Source organism: Terrapene carolina, unplaced genomic scaffold (genome assembly GCF_002925995.2).
Source record: "Terrapene carolina triunguis isolate 2854851 unplaced genomic scaffold, T_m_triunguis-2.0 Scaffold558, whole genome shotgun sequence".
In the NCBI taxonomy this organism is placed as follows: domain Eukaryota; kingdom Metazoa; phylum Chordata; order Testudines; family Emydidae; genus Terrapene; species Terrapene triunguis.
In genome coordinates this window covers 2,158,712-2,176,303 of record NW_020664909.1, presented here as the reverse complement: position 1 = coordinate 2,176,303, position 17,592 = coordinate 2,158,712, and the positions used below count along the sequence as shown (strand labels likewise).

The 17,592-nt window shown below is 40.1% G+C and overlaps 1 protein-coding gene across 1 annotated transcript in view; it reads left to right on the top strand.

Annotated features, from left to right (window-relative positions):
• TOMM70 (translocase of outer mitochondrial membrane 70) overlaps window positions 1-17,592 on the top strand; it is a 28,677-nt gene that overhangs the window by 572 nt on the left and 10,513 nt on the right. The window contains exons 2-5 of the mRNA XM_026658999.2: window positions 10,489-10,662; window positions 12,065-12,191; window positions 14,993-15,102; window positions 17,309-17,457. Of these exons, the coding sequence (XP_026514784.1) occupies window positions 10,489-10,662; window positions 12,065-12,191; window positions 14,993-15,102; window positions 17,309-17,457 (560 nt within the window). The remainder of the gene's footprint in view (window positions 1-10,488; window positions 10,663-12,064; window positions 12,192-14,992; window positions 15,103-17,308; window positions 17,458-17,592) is intronic.

The following is a 17,592-nucleotide window of genomic DNA, read 5'->3' as shown; positions in this document are numbered from 1 at the left end:
TTTTTTGGCAGAGCAAAGCGCGTGGCCCGAGGGGGCGAATGGGCGAGTCCGCTTGTCTGTCGGTACCAGCCCAGCCTGACACCTGCCCCCGGGGTGGGGGAGCGACTTAGCTTTGCAGTAGCGCTTGAGGTGAAGAGGCTTTGAGCGCAGGGTAGAGAGCTCTCTCATCGGTTTAGACCTTGTCTTCACCAAAGGTTACTTCGGTATAATTTATATGGCTTGGGGGGGTGAATAATCCATACCCTTGAGTGATGTAAGGCCTTGTCCACACTTACCGATGCATTGGCGGTCAATTTAGCAAGACCCGCTAAATCGACCGCCGATCGCTCTCCCCTCGACTCCTGTTTTCCACCTGAAGTGCAAGGGGAGTCGACGGGAGAGCGCCCCCAGTCAACATCGTGTAATGTGGACCCCCACGGTAAGTAGATCTAAGTACGTCTACTTCAGCTACATTATTCATGTAACTGAAGTTGGGTAACTTAGATCGATCCAGGGCCGGCTCTGGCTTTTTTGCCGCCCCAGGCAAAAAAGCCTCTGGCCGCCGCCCCCCCCCTCCCCCGCGGGGGGGGGAGGGCGGCTGGAGCCCTGGGAGGAGGGCGGCGAGCCCTGGCGGGGGCTCCTCTCTCCCCCGGCAGCCGGGGGGAGGGCGCCGGGGGGGGAAGGCGGCGAGCCTGGCCGTGGCCCCGCTCTCCCCGGGGGCCGGAGCGCCGCGCCGCCCCCCTCCAGGTGCTGCCCCAAGCACCAGCTTGGTGGGCTGGTGCCTGGAGCCGGCCCTGGATCGATCTCCCCTCCCCCCGTAGTGTAGACAAGGCCTACGTTACATGACCTAAGTGCTGGTGTAGTCCGCACTATAGCTATCGCAATGGCAGGAGTTATTAAGCCCTCTCCCATCGTCTCTTAGAGCATCTCCACCACAAATGCTACAACGTCACAGCTGAATCGGGCAGCTGTGCTGCTGTAAGTGCTGTAGCGTAGATGTAGCCACAGTAATTCCTGCCTCTGTGAGAGGCGGTAGTTTTGTCGGTGGAGAAGCTCTCACTGACATAGCACTGTCCACACTGGCACTTAGGTTGGTATAATTTACATTGCTCAGGGGTGTGGATTATTCACAATCCTTAGTGACGTAATTTATACTGCAGTAATTTGAAGTGTGGGCTTAGCCTCGCTCCCGCTGATGTCAGTGCGGAGTAACACGCTGAAAGCGGTGGGTTTACACTGGTGCGAGAAGAGAATCGGCACCTTATTTTGGGGGTGGACTGCTGTGTCCAGTCTGGTGTTTATGTTCTTGCCATGGGGGTGGAGTGTGAGTGGTTCTGAGACAGACATAGCTAGTCTGCATCATCCTGCCTTAACTTGGCAGTGTTACCTAGTATCAGTGTACAGCTAGCGTTCATGTTTAGTTTATTAACTTAAATGGTCAGCTTTTAGTTTTCAGGACTCCTTCGCTTGTTTAGTTATTCATGTTTCCTTTATTTATTTGGTCTTTTGAGTGGCTTGTTATGAAACACTAATTTGGCTGCTTCTCAGTGCTGATAAATCAGTTTTGAGAAGGAATATGAGTGTGATTGAGAGAATCCCATCATGCAGTATGAATTATCTACAAGTAATTGGATCTGGAAAGACATTATTGCTCCATAAATGTATCTTGTTTCTAAAACAATAAATATGTACATGCAAATTGTTTCTGAGACTAAGATGCAAAGGGAAATTGTAGCTGTTGGCTCTAGTTTGGGGACTTATATTATTCTGAAGTGCTGGGTAGAATAGACTAGAAATGAGCATAGGATCAGGAGCAAAATCTTATTTTCTTTAAATATGAAGCCAGCATATCTGATCTATAGACAGTTATTGAGATTTGCATTCAAAGCAGAGATTAAATCTATATGCATGAGTAGGTAGGATCTCCAAACTTATGTTGACTATGTGCAGAATAAACGTTGAGAATTTTCAGGTAAATCAGTGAATTGTTTGTGATCTTTTTTTAAACTGCACTTTTTTTATTTCTCTAGCAAATTCCTGAATTTTTACATTTGAAAATTGACTTATAAATTATAGCAAAATGTAAGATGTGGACTACTTTGTAAGTTTCTTAGTGTTAAATTTTGATTTATTTACATTAGCCATAACTGTTTTTGTTTACATTGTGACTGTTTGTAGAGTATTTTCATCATCAAAAGGACTCTCCAGCATCTGAAAACAGGTTTGCACTAGAAAGCTTTGCCACGATAGCTATGTTGGTTGATAGTGTGGGGTTTTCTCCAATGTAGTTATGCTGGTAAAAGTACCAGTGTAGATGCAGTTATATCAGTATAAAAGTTCCCCTAGTGTAGATCTTAAGCCTTCATTTAAAAATAAACTATTTCTAACTCGTTGTTATGAAAAAAAATTAAAATATAGAAGTTCAAACCAAGACACTATTGCTCTCCTAAGTGTGCAGACAGTGGAAAAACACTTTTGAGTTGCCCTATTATCTCAATGGGTGGTTAAACCCATTCTTAAATTTTAGTTAAATGACAGCTATTTCACTGCTGACCACTTTAGCAGAAATGTCAATCTAATTGACAAATGCATTTGGTGCAGTGTTTGTCATAGATCCTTTTGATTACTGATCTGATGATATAATTGACAAATATATTTAGCCATTTAAAGTCTTAGATGTCAAAACTTTAAATGGCAAACCCACTTGATGATGAACACAGATAACATGAATCCAAGTGTTGATGTCTAAAACTGTTTTCAAATCCACTTGTCATCTTAATATGGAGGGCCTACAGTGGCTCTGCAGCTATTGTTGTGTTGACTCTTTTACTTGAAGTAGGAGTTAAATCTTTTATGTATGAAAAACTTGGGGATTAGACTAGATGATCCTTGCGGTCCCTTCTAACCCTATGATGATTCTATGAAAATACTGAGCATCTCCCAATTTGCAAGCGTTGGATTCTCTTTAGAATGTCAACCTTTTTTTCAGATACCTCTGCTAAAGAAATTTCTTACTGCTAGAGCTGTGCAAGTTTTTTTATGTATGTTTTGATCAACTACATGATCCATAGTTCCTTGAAGGGTATCCTTGCAAAGTAATGATTCTGAAAACTGAAACCATTTGGTAAATTTGCAGAAGAGGTAGAGCAACGTTAATCAGATTTGCCCTACCCAGGTACGTGCATAGTCCATCAACACACAGCATGGTGCCAGCAGTAGACTGGGCCGTACTGCTGCTTTTCTGGAATTTCTTCTGAGAGCCTGCTGAAAAATAGCTTATGAAGCATAAGATTTTGCTACGCTTAACTTGACAGCTATACATATTTTTGTCATAAAATTAACAATATCACTTTTACCTGCAGCCACCACAGTATTTTACTCACTAGCTTCTTGCAGCATTGAATTGTACAGGTTGACTATCACCCATTTGAGGTAGCATAATCTTTTAAAAAGCTTTAAATGTACAGGCCTTTAATTTCACTGAAAAATTAATGATTATTGGAATTACTGTAATGCAGGGGGTCTCAAACTGGGGGTCGGGACCCCTCAGGGGATTGGGAGGTTATTACATGGGGGGTTCACGAGCTATCAGCCTCCACCCCAAATCCCGCTTTGCCTCCAACATTTATAATGGTGTTAAATATATAAAGTGTTTTTAATTTATTAGGGGGGTCACGCTCAGAGGCTTGCTATGTGAAAGGGGTTACGAGTACAAAAGTTTGAGAACCACTGCTGTAATGCCTTGTTCTTGTATCATGGATTTGTCTTTGAAATCAGTCCAGATTTAATCCCAAATGTACAAATTAGAATCTATACGATATTTATACAGTCGAAATGGGCAATGTACATTTATGGGTGGCAGAAGCTTGTTGTGTAACTTTATGTGCAATCTAGATCAGTGGTTCTCAACCTGTCCAGACTACTGTACCCCTTTCAAGAGTCTGATTTGTCTTGCGTTCCCTAAATTTCACCTTACTTAAAAACTACTTGCTTACAAAATCAGACATAAAAATAGAAAAGTGTCACAGCACACTATTACTGAGAAATTGCTTATTTTCTCATTTTTTTACCATATAATTATAAAATAAATCAATTGGAATAAAAAATTGCACACTCATTTCAGTGTATAGTATATAGAGCAGTATAAACAAGTCATTGTCTGTATGAAATTTTAGTTTGTACTGACTTTGCTAGTGCTTTTTCTGTAGCCTGTTGTAAAACTAGGCAGATATCTATATGAGTTCATGTACCACCTCTGCATCTTGAGAACCACTGAGCTAGATCTCATACATTCTTGCGTGTTGCATTCTTTTATATTGCTTTTTTGTTCATTTGAAAACCCACTTATTTTCTGAAGTGCCATCTCACTTGCTTGTAAACGCCTTTACAAGGGCCTGGTGTCTGCCCTGTTTTAGGGCAGGTCTAGACTGGGACTTAAATTGGCCTAGGTACAGCTCTCAGGGGTGTGAAAAATCCACACTCCTGAGAGACATAGCTATGGTGACCTCTGGCATAGACAGTGCTAGGTCAATGGAAGAATTCTTCAGTCAACCTAGCTACCGCCTCTCAGGGAGGTGGAGTACCTTCACCGACGACGAGAGAATCCCTCTCGTCAGAATAGGTAGAGTCTACACTAAAGTGCTACAGCAGTGCAGCTGCAGCGGTTTAAGTGTTGACATACCCTTATTTAAGCTTAATACTCTTTTGACTACAGGACAAGCCTTTTTAGGGCTTGTCTACACTTAAAACTGCAGCTGCACCATAGTAGTGCTTCAGTGAAGACGCTACCTACACAGACAGGACGGGTTCTCCCATCGGCGTAGGCAAACCACCTTCCTGAGAGGCAGTAGCTAGGTTGACAGGAGGATTTTTCACACCCCTAAGCGACGTAGTTATACCAACTTAATTTCCTAGCATAGACCAGGCTTAGTCTTCCCTGCTGTTTGGCAGTTCCCATTTCTCCTCAGACACATTACTTTGAAGATCAGCTAGTTAAGGCTCATACATAAGGAGTTCCGTGTACTATTGCAGTTGTCATTATTTCTCTTTTAGAATCTGTGGTAAATTGGGATGCAGATTAATCAGTAACATAATTGGTCACAAAGTTCAAGATTGCTTTGATTTGGTGCATATTTGGACCATAACATCTCGAAATAGTTAAATTATTTTGTTGCATCAGAACAGCTTCATTCTAGATTCAGTCCTTCTGTTGAACCAATAGTAACTCCAGTTCGTCCAGCCCACCATGGCTGGGGTCCTTCTGGCTGGACGAGCCAACACAGCCGGGGTTGCTCTGGCCGGCTGGCCACTGGGGTTAACAGTTAAGGTCTGGTTAACAGTAAACCTAATGCTAACCGGTTAACCTTTTACATCCCTAGTCTGCACTCTGTCAGTGTGTTGAAAATAATCCTATAGTTCAAACAACCCTCCTCAATTTTTTTGTTGTGAAGGGGGTGCCATGCTGTGATGCCAGTGCTTGGCTCAAGAATCTTTCCTTTGTATTACTATTAGTACCCAGTAAGTATTTTACCTATGTACTGCCTTTTCATATTCAGACAGTGTAACTATTTTTTGCTTTAGGTTTGTAGAGACCTCTAGAAAAGCTGATCATAATGCTAATTGGGTTGGGGGAGGGGAGAGGAAGGCTTAGTAGTAAGAAGCAACTGTAAAACTAATCTTTCTGGTGTTTCTTTGTGTTTAAACGTAGAGAAGTAAATTATTGTGTTCCATAAAGTTATTCATCAGTGGGAGTGTAATAGCACAGATCACTGGTGGTTCTCTGGCAGCTTATATGTGCTCTGCTAAACCTATCCATGGACAAGTAAATCAAATAAAAACTAAAAATAAAAAGAATTAGATAAACTGTTTAAACAATAACAACAAAACCCTACATTACACTCTGCAAAAATCAGATCTTTGAAATATCTAGTTCTTCATGCAAGGAAGGTGGTTATTTACCAAAATGAAAGAACACCCTTTAAAGATGTTTCGAGAAGCTGTGAATGCACTTAAAGTTTTGAATTTTGGGATTTTACATCTGTTTCCCTCCGTTCTGCAAATTACTGCAAAAAAGTTTATGGCATGGTACAAACCCTGGATCTTTCTATAACATATATTGGTAGTACATGGATTATGAACGTCATTTAGTCTTGTTATAAAGGCTGCTTAGCTGTTCCATAGTTAAGGTTGTGTTAAGATTTGCACATAAAGCACAGAATAAAAATCTTTGCCACATGTAAATAACAATGTATCCAACTTACTGCACTTAGTTTATGAGTAAAGAATTAATTCTCAAGTAAATCTCTGTCACAATTTGAGTTGTTAAAATTTTAAAACAGGTCCTCAGAGTAATTTTTTGTTTAAATAGACCCTGTTTTGGCTTCCTATATGGAGTACATTCCTGATAGATTTTATCCCAGCTTTAAGTGTATATGTTGTTTGTTGTCATGTCTGTTTATTATATTTGCTGCATGTACTTAAATGTCAGCATTAACTATTTTGCCAATCATTTTAATTGACTTCTTTAAGTTTCAGCGTTAACACCCATGTGGGCCGGTTCACATTTCTGAGAAGCAAAATAGTCTCTTCTGGCACTACTGATTTTACTTCTGAATTCCTAGTCCTATTCTTCTTGCCGACCCAGTCCCAGCCTCCTCACCTCAGGTTTCCCATCTCAGTCTCCTTGTACAGCCAGTCCAAGTCTCTCTCCTCCCCACAGCTCCTCATCCTAGTCTCCTTGTTCAACCAGTTTCAGCCTCCCCATCTCCCTTTAGTTCCCAGTCTCCTTCCACTCTGAAGTCCCAGGCTCACCATATGCCATGTCCCAATCTAGTCCCCTCTCTTCCCCATGGTCTGCCTCGAGTCCCTTCTACAGTCAAATCAGGTGGCTGAACTGTTTTGGCCGAAATTTCAAAATTTAATCCTGAAGCAGACACCTGGAATGTAAAATAGATCGTTATAAGCAAATGAAAACAGGGTTTTTATCATAGGAAATGGGCAACCTGAATAGGAAGGCAGTGTATCCTAGTAGCCAGAGCACTGGACTGGGACTTGGGAGACCTGGGTTCTGTTTCCAGCTTAGCCACTGGCCTGTTGGATAACTTAGAGCAAGTCATTTCACCTCCCAGTGCCTCCGTTTCTCTATCTGTAAAATGGGAGTAATAATACTGACTTCATTTGTTAAAGCACTTTAAGATTTACTGAGCAAAAGCACTATATGAGTTAGGTAGGATTACCATGCACATAGCATATGAAGGATTTTGGGATGAGATACTATTAATGTGTAAGCTATCCTTTCGGTAGTGTATGCACATAATTCATTAAAATATGCACTTGTTGGCAAATGTTTCAAACATTAACTTGTAACAATCTAGCTTCTGTATACTTTGTTATAAAGTAGTAAACTCAGTAGACAAATGTAAAGGTGCTCTTAAAGTAGGCTTTTGTCCTAGTAGTTCTGTTTACCCATTTTTATAGACTTAATCTCTATAACCTTTTGAGTTTTTGGGGTGTGTGTGTGTCAGGGAGGACTGCATGCAGAATAAAGTGCAATTTTTAATATTTCTCTTTAGTTTCCCAAAAGCACTTTCCAAAAGTGTGCAATAGATTTTATGGTTAAAATTTACAAAACAATTCCTATCACAATTTGTAATAGTAGTACAAAGGGGTATTTTGGACACTTATACTATTGGTATTGTAGAAGAAATTGTCCAGAGTCAATTTTTATGGGAGTTATAAACCCTATGGAAATAGAACAGGAGTACTTGTGGCACCTTAGAGACTAACAGATTTATTTGAGCATAAGCTTTTGTGGGCTACATCCCAAAAGCTTATGCTCAAATAAATTTGTTAGTCTCTAAGGTGCCACAAGTACTCCTGATCTTTTTGCGGATACAGACTAACACGGCTGCTACTCTGAAACCTATGGAAATAAAACTTTGTAACGGGTGCTGTCACAATTCTGTATTACCTCAAATGTTACTTCTATAATTATGAAGAAACTGGAGTCCTGCTTTTTCAAACAGTAATTTAGGAATCCCTGCCAATGTAAGACATCAGATAAGTCATTATTTGGGATCAAGAGATATAACACTGGCATTTTACAGAGTGCAGGCCAAATGACAGTTTAGTCCAATGTACTATATGTCTACTATCGCCAAAGAGTTTGAAGACAGTGGTCTACTCTTTATTTTCAAGTGTAAAAATAGATTGGTATTATCTTTTGAATGTAATTTTAATAAAATATAAGCCATGCAGAATGGGAAGGTTGTCAAAGTGATTGCACAAAGTGTTTTACTGGGAATAACTCATGGGGGGGGAAGATCTTCTGTGGAACTGCACACTTTTTCTTTATAACCTATCAAATATATCATGGCAATTGGAGAGACTTAATTAGAAATCAATACAGAAGTGTTCTGCACGTTGTTAATGGGTCTAAGAGATAAATGATAGTCTCTGTAGAGACTAAGTGAATGACATTGTTCTGTTTTTGTTACTTTCTTAAGTTTTCTGTGTACTTACAGTAATATTTTTCTATGCCTGTCAGTTTGAACAGTGGTAAAACCTAAAAACAGTTAGTGGGAGTTGCATCTAAAAGGAAGTTCACACTTATATATCAGTAAAAGATTAGTCTGAGGTTCAGTTTAACTTTCAAACTAATCAGACGTGATCATTTTGATATGATGAGAGAGAACCATTTTTTTTACTCTAGCAGAAACATGCTTACGTGTATGCATGTGCCTATAATTAAATATTTATAAAGGTACATCAAAACAGGGTTATGCTGAGACGTAAATCCTCCTTTCACAAACAAAATCAGGAAATTCAGAGTTCTCTTCCTTGCAGTATGAAGGTAAATTAAGGTGACTTGTCAAAGGATCTCAAACCTCATATATCTAGCCAAAAGGATAGGTTTTAAATAAATAAATTGTGATAGTCTTTGTGACTTAACCTATGTTTTTGATTTCACTTATTAATCATTGTGCTCTATCAGTTTGAGATATAGTCAATTTAAAAAAAGTTTAGAGTAGCATCAGGTGCTACAGTTGCCCCAAGGTCTCCATGCCCATTTTTGCAGTTTTACAAATATTTTTTTCCATTACTAAAAATATTTTCATATTGTGAAAGATGCACACAAACAACAAGGGGAACTGACTAGCTTAGACTGTTGCCCATGCATTAAAATGAAAGATGTTTTTCATTTTAGCCTATTAAAGTTATCTAAGGCCATGTCTACACTGTGCGTGCTACAGCGGCATAGCTAAGCTGCTGTAACCCTTTAGGGTTGACACAGAATATAGCAACGGAAGAGGTTTTTCTGCTGTTGTAGGAACTCCACCGCCACATGCAACAGTAGTTAGGTTGACAGAAGCATTCTTCCATCAACCTAGCTGTGTCTACTCCAGGGGCTAGGTTGGCCTAGCTAGGTGCTCAGGGTTGTCAATTTTCAATTGTCAATTCAGCACCCCTGAATGCTGTAACTGTCAACTAAATTTAAGTGTAGACCAGATCTAAGTATTAATTGTAACAACAGTAGTAGGAGGGGAAAGTCAGCAGTATAGGTTGTTGATGCTGTCCTTTTAACTGTAACAAATTCTGGGCTGGTTTCTATCTGGCATATGTGATCTGAGACTGAAAACAAAGACTGGCCTCCACCTCAGGCTCCTTATGAACATGGAATGGCAGGGGCACCTTATTCTGTATTTTGGAGAGATCACATACCTAATTGGCCATGTGGCGTTCTCTCAAAATGTGTGTGATTCAACAGGCAGAGCAGAGCCAGAGGCGGAATATAGTAAGGAAGCAGGCCATCTTGGGAAGGCCATCTCTCTTTCTTCTGCCGTAAACAACAGAGGTTGGTAGGCCAGTTCTCATTTTCAGCCTGAGGTTAGATGAACAGGTCACTTAAAGCTCTCAAGAGGTTAACAGCTTGCCTGGTGTATAAAGCGATTAAACTTTGCTTTCCTAGACAGGTTTTGCTTCTCCTGATCAATAGGACTTTTCACAGCATATTCTTTGTCAACATGTGTTTCACACAGCACTAATTCAACACAGGTGAATGACATGTATGCACTTTAGTAAGGGACAGATTTCCTTCTTGAGCTGTTTTGAGGCTGTTCTATTTTTTCACATTGATACTATCATTTAAACTACAGAAATAGCTTTTACAAACCAGTCTCCTTGTTTTTTGTAGCTCATAAGTCATGTGGCCTAAACCCCTTCCCCCCCCCCCCCCAAAAAAAAAAAACCTGCCTAGCTTTTTGAAGAAGAAACATGCTGTTTGTTGATGGTGTGTCAGGAAGTCCATTTAGAAGCTGTTCTGCCATGTTATGTACTTGCAAAAGGTGGCTGTGTTATGTCCTGCCTGAAAACCACAAAGAAGGATGTTCAGAGACACAATTGGGAGTCAGCCCCCCACATTTATTTATTACTCACTCTGTAGCTCTTCTTATTTGTACATTGCGGGCGAAGTGTGGCAGACCAGTCACTTTGTTTTTTTTTCTTTTTCAGAGCCCTCTTGATAGAGCCCAAGCAGCAAAGAACAAAGGCAACAAGTATTTTAAAGCAGGAAAATATGAGCAAGCCATTCAGTGCTACACAGAGGCCATCAGTTTATGCCCCCCTGAGAAAAACATTGACCTTTCTACTTTCTACCAGAACAGAGCTGCTGCATATGAACAACTGGTATGAAGCTTGAACTTTAAAATGTGTTTGTACTCCGAAAAGTGCTATGTCTTCTTCCTCTGGCCTCCCCAACTCCAGCACATGCCAGAATAGGGCTGCCTTCCTTCTTGCATGTAGAAAGCAGAATCCCATCACCTGTACCCTCAATATTCACTAGCCCCCGACTCATAGACTTTAAGGCCAGAAGGGACCACTGTGATCATCTAATCTGACCTCCTGAACATTGCAGGCCACAGAACCTCACCCCTCCTCCTCCCCCCCCCCCCCCCCCCCGGTAATAGACCCATCACCTCTGTCTGAGATACTGAAGTTCTCAAATCATGATTTAAAGACTTCAAGTTAAAGAGAATCCACCATTTACTTTAGTTTAAACCAGCAAGTGACCCGTGCCGCATGCTGCAGAGGAAGACACACAAAAAAACAACCAAAAAACAACAAATCTAGGGTCTTAGCCAATCTGACCTGAGGGGAAATTCCTTCCCAACCCCAAATACTCAAGATCTAATTAAAAGTTAATTTCTATTGACTTGCTCTAGTCTGTTTTATAGGCCTTGGGAGAAGAAGACAAACACTAGTCCTGCTGCTTAAAAACTGGCCTTCTGTATGTGGATGTCAGCTTTGTATTTTAAAGTACCAGATAGAGACTTGGGCTCTGGCGTTACAAAAGTCTCACATTGAAAACTGAATGAGTTTGGTGTGAAAGCTAGAGAAGGAATAAATATGGGTTTTTTTCTTAACACCACTTGTTTGACTCTATAATTATAAAGCAGTTTCATTTGAGAAAGACTTTTATATACCCCAGTGACTGGTTATGGGTGAGTTTCCCCTTTTCTGATTATTTTAAAGCACCAGTGTTGGTTTAATACTGATTTTACATGTGGTAAAGAATGAGATCTCATTTGGGGGTTCTCATTTTTTATAGCGTAGACCACACCTTAATAGAGATTCTTGAGGACCACCTCTACTCCTGTGTGCTATTGCATAACATCCCTATGAAGTAACTCCTTCAAAAAGTTAATCTCATGGTATGCTTTTGCTCATGATTTCATCTTTCCTTCCCATCTGTTGTGTCCCTGTGTTCTAGTCCTCTGCTCCTTTGCACATGCTTTCCTGCCATTTCATTGTCGTCTCCTACATGTGCTGCCTAACGGCCTGGTTCCCTGGAAATTCCTTTCCCATATCCTTTGTCCTCTTCTATTAGTTGCTCCCACAGCTTCTGATCCTACGTGACTAATTGAAAAACATGCAGAAATAGCTGGAAACCAGGAGGAGGAACCAGTGTCATAAGAATTACAGCTATAATCACTTGGCTGGGGCTCTGAAATTGAGAGAAATTAGCTATTATTATAATGCCCTTTGAATGAGTAGTACCTTTTTAACTAGGCTGTTTTTATACCTGCAGCAAAAATGGAAAGAAGTGGCACAAGATTGCACAAAGGCAGTTGAGCTTAATCCTAAATATGTGAAAGCTCTCTTCAGACGTGCAAAGGCGTATGAGAAACTAGATAATAAGAAGGAATGTTTAGAAGGTGGGTACTTTTCTGTGTATGTACTTGAAATGAAGTGAAGTTAATATTTAAGAGAATGAAACTTTGAAGCACATGATATGTGGTGGAATACACAGTAACTCCTTTAAAACTATTAATTCAAAGCTACTATATGTAATTTTTTTTCTTCAGTTAAATTTCTCTATCCTTAGATGCATCTTTCAATCTATGAGCAATTAATTGGTTTAGAGCTGAGAAATTAGTTGCTCTTACTGCAGCTGTTTGTTATGCTCATGTTTCAGTAAACACCCTATGCTTTAAAGAAAGATTCAGCTAATTAAGGGAAAATACACTGTTAATTAAGATGTTAGTCATTCTAATTTCATGCCCTAACAAAAAAATGTTCCTTCCTGTCCGTTCTGGAGGAGCAGAATTAGTCTAGAAACCTATATTCTTTTTGGGGGGTGGGAGAGAAGTGCATTATAATGGTGGGGAAAACATTCCAAAAATAGCTATTAAATTCCCTTAAATCCTGTGGTCTGGTGTTCAAAGGGACACCAACAAAAACAAAACTCTTACAAAACTCTTTGTCTACCATTACCTAGAACAACTAAGATCACAAGAAAAGAAGGATAGGAAAGTTTGTTTTTCATTCAAGATCTCTGCCTCAAAACCCTATTGAGAACCCCAACCCTTCCTACTGGGGGAATGTTTAAGACATTGGAGGAGGAGAAGGTTAACTGTACACATTCACCCTGAATCTAGCAGACAACTATTACATACTGCTGTTGATTTTGTATCTTTGCTTATCCCTGTATCCCTCTGAAAGGGCTGTATTTGCACTCACCTCTTTGATATATTACTGAAAATATGCTTGCGTATATAAAGTTGTATAAGTAATTGCAGCAAGTGCCCTTTGTATAAGTTTATTTGGCAAGTGGAGTCGCCCTTCCATACTGGATGGTGTTATGAGCATTTTCCAGAACTCCCACCTCACTCTAAGCAGAGTTTCAAATTGTCTTCAGTTTCAAATGAAGGGCAAGTCTGCTATCATCTTTTAAGTGAGAATACAGTGTTAATTGTCTTCCTCCATGCCATTTAATCAAACCACAATGTAAGTTGGCAAGTCTGTTGAAATGTATTTCCTGAAACTATCTTTTCACTAATTGACAATATTTCAAGTTGTCCCTTTAACACAATTGCTTAGGTCACGTCTGCACTTCATTCCTACTGATGTGTGTTCATGAAAAATGAAATTGTTCTCAATCATACTGATGTTCATCCCCAAATTGGGGATGAAAAACAATGCTATAAATTACTTGGTGGGTGTAGGAAGGAAATCATCAGTTGGTTTCATTAGAGGCTCCTTAAGCTGAGGAAAAAAGGACCTTTAGTTGTTTGTTGCTTTCTTTACTGAGCGAGATGCCTTTCTATTACTTAGGAATAACTATAAAAATAATGGGTTAGTAGAGGACACTTTCCTTGTAACCATGCAGGATTACAGAAACTACAGTGGGGCCCGGTCTACAGTTACCAGTAGATTGGCGCTGTGGCAGTCGATGCAGCAGGTGTCGATTTAGTGCATCTTCCCTGCTAAATTGATTGCAGAGCGCTCTCTGGTCGACTCTGGTAATGTACCACTACGAGAAGAGTAAGGGAAGTTGACAGGAGAGCGCAGCGCAGTGTAGACATGTAACTGGAGTAGCGTAACTTAGGTCGACTTACACAATAGTATAGACAAGCCCTGAGAAAGGCAAGGATGGAAAGCTTGGTTTTTACTACAGGAGTCAAATTGACCCCTACATTTGAAATAGAAGTCCTATTCATTGCAAATTAATAACCTTGAGTGCTGAGTCGATGGGAATGATATTCCAGACTTGTGCTGGTTTGTGGTAGGCATCTTTCCAATATTTCACTGTCTCCCTTCCTCCCCCTCCTCCCCCCCTCCCCCCCCCCAAAAAAGTGAGGGAGCACTTGAGTAGAAGTATAGTAATATGGGAAAACCTGGTCAGTATTGCATGCATATATTGAGGGTTTTTTTTTTTTAAATTGTCACCTCAATTTATCTCCCATCTCTTGAGGAACTGTGGGAAAAGATTATTTTATGTCCAGTTAGTCCTTGTGACTGTATGGGTCCATGCAGGTGTATTAACCTGTCTGCAGGGCAGCATTAGAACAATGATTCTTTTGTCACACTACCCTTAGTGTTGAGGAAGTATCATGCATGGATGGAAGTGGATACAACGTGGACTTAACACTAGCAAGGAGGTAGCACAGTGGTGGGATTTCCTTTTAAACTTGCCCTCTTCCCCAGGCATAGATGAAGGCTGTGCAGTTTGAGTTAGAGCTTGTAAAGAACACTGATCAGATGGGAAGGTGCAGGATACAGGGCAGGAAAGGATAGGAACTTGAAAACGTAGAAAATTAGAGATCTTAGAGAGCAATAAGAGACCTAGTCACCAAACAGGAATTCCATGTTAGCGCTTGTTTCTGTGAACATAGCGGATTACTTTCCCAGATAAGCTTCAAAGTGTTCATACAAACAGTGGAAGTTCAGACCTCTAGATATATTGGTTTGAGACTGTTTGGCTGTAGATACAACAAAATTACTTACATCCATCTTCATTAAAGTTCTTTGCAACAAGGAGACGTAGCCTCATGTCTTTTAAAAACAACTTGATATTCTGGAGAACGTAGCAAACTTCATGTGAAGACTTTCAGCCTGCGAATGGGTGATTTTGTTTCCTTGGTAATGACTCATTACGATAGCTGTTTGTGTAGCACTTTAAAGACCACTGCATTGGTAATTACTAACAATCCTGCCTTTGTGTTGTTTTTCCCAGATGTCACTGCGGTCTGTATTTTAGAAGGTTTCCAAAACCAGCAAAGCATGTTGTTAGCTGATAAAGTTCTTAAACTCCTTGGAAAAGAAAAGGCCAAAGAGAAATATAAGGTATGACTGTAATACAAATTTAAAGGTTCTGCTTCCATCTGATACATTGCTTGAATTACAAAAGCACTGATGATGGTTCAGATTCTTTGTCAATGATTATTAATTAGCTACTGTTTTAACCAACTAAAATACTAAAATTGAGATAAGCAGTCTGTCATCCTGAGCTGCTGTTTTACTGATGCTGTTCTCCACTGAGCTCTGTTACCACCTTTTATTAAAAAAACAAAAAAAACAACAACCTGTAAGAAAGGGGGAATGGATGCATTTTAACTTCTAGAATACATCGTTTTACACATTGTGGATTTGAGCAAAACAGTTTGGTTTCATCTCAGACAGTAACCTGTACACTTCAGCCTAATGTATCATTATGCACAGGCGACACCCCTGACTAAGCTGGTGTGCAGTCTTAATCGGGGCTTTAATAGAATTAAGGTATAATGGGAACTACTTTAGGGGCTGTCAGTAAGTGTCACCAAAGGCTATTTCTCTGCTGCTGTTCTGTCAACCAAATGTGCAGTTAGATGGCAGGCTATCAGTTTAATTATGGTGCTTGTCAAGTTAGGCAAGGCAGTCAACGGTAATTGGAAAGATGAAGAGTGGTTGTGATCAATTGTTCTGTTCTCGATGTAATAATGGACTTAAAAAGTAAAAGGGCATTGGCAAGGTGTTTTGTACACGTTCTTTATTTTTTTAAAATTTTTTTTAATAAACATAGAAAGTTAGAAACTGAAATCTTTCCGTGCTGCCAGGGCAAAATAAGCAGAAAGAGATGGGTCAAGGAAGAGTTTTTGGTTATAAAGTATAAAGAAATGATAGTTTGTTTAAAAATTGAGACAGAGCAGCATGAGGAAAAGGGATGCAGTAGGAAGTATGGCTTTATTATTAAGGTTCTGGACTCTGTGTCAGGAGATCTGGGATTGGTTCTCAGATCTATCGCAGATTACCTGCATGACCTTGGGCTAGTCTGTCACTTACTCTTGGCTTCTCTTCCCCATCTGTAAATTGGGGGTGGTAATATCTCAGAAGGGTATTGTGAGTATCACTGTATTCATTATTATAGTAATGGTTGTGAGATGTTTAGCTACACCTCTACCCCGATATAACACGAATTCGGATATAACACGGTAAAGCAGTGCTCCGGGGGGCGGGGCTGCACACTCCGGCGGATCAAAGCAAGTTCGATATAACGCAGTTTCACCTATAAGGCGCTAAGAGTTTTTGGCTCCCGAGGACAGCGTTATATCAAGGTAGAGGTGTACAAACTGTGATTGTGGAACCATGCCCGTAGCCAGGAGCAGGGGAGTCTGGGAGATGGGGTAGAGGGCCTAGGTAGAGGAGTGAAGACACATCTAAGTCAGATTGCATATTTTGTGGTGTGTTTCAGTGTTGAACACTGGATGAAAGACACATGTCTACAGTTTATTTTGGTTAAAGGTTCAGATTTTCCAAGAGTTTCTGTGACTGGGAAGCCAAGATAATAACTAATGTGTAAGTGAATAATCTTGAACAGCGTTATCAATCTTAGTTCAGAGCTGTCTGAAATGGACAAAGCTATCTTGGAAGCTAATTAGGACTTGGAAAATTAAGGCAAGTGCATTGGAATTGTTATATCAGGAAGGAGTGAATTGTAACCCTTATGTATTACCCTCACTTTGAACAAGATACTATGTATTGCCATACAGAGGAGCTCATCCCTGGTAATTGTCAGATCAAGGGTAAAATGAGCTATGTCTGAGCAGAGCGAGTATGTTCTCTAGCAAGAGAGAGCCTCCATCATAGGGATCAACAAACTTCTCTTGTGGGAGGGACAAGGAGGAGATGTATGTCTACCCACATGTGTTAAGAGCAAGCAGGGTTAAAGGGATTCCCCATTTCCTTGAGAAAATATCCTGTTTCTTCCTTCATTTAATCTTCGCTTTCATTTTCCCTTTTGATGGGGAAATGCGTCTGCCTTTTTAAGGCAGAGTGTTATAGTATGTGAGTAAAAAGAACAGGAGTACTTGTGGCACCTTAGAGACTATCAGTATGTGAGTACTGATCCAGGCTCACAAGAAATACTCAGTGCAAAAATATATTCTTTCACCCTCAAAAGGAATGAAATAGTCAAGAATGGATTTTTTTCACTAGTAAAACCCATCCACATCTTCATTTACCACCTGATCTCAGTATTTAATAGATGAACGTTACATTTTCTGTCCCATTTCAGAACCGTGAACCTTTGATGCCTTCTCCACAGTTCATCAAATCTTACTTCAGCTCTTTCACAGATGACATAATCTCCCAAACTCTGCTTAAGGGTGAGAAATCTGATGAAGATAAGGACAAGGAGGGGGAGGCCTCAGAAGTTAAAGAAAAGTGAGTATGGGGATTGTTGGTAAAACTTGTCGCAGCCTCAGAAACTCTGCACTGTTTTATTTTATATGTATATTATATACATTATATAATGTAGTGTCAGGGTAGGAAATTTTATAATAATAAATGTACCTACAA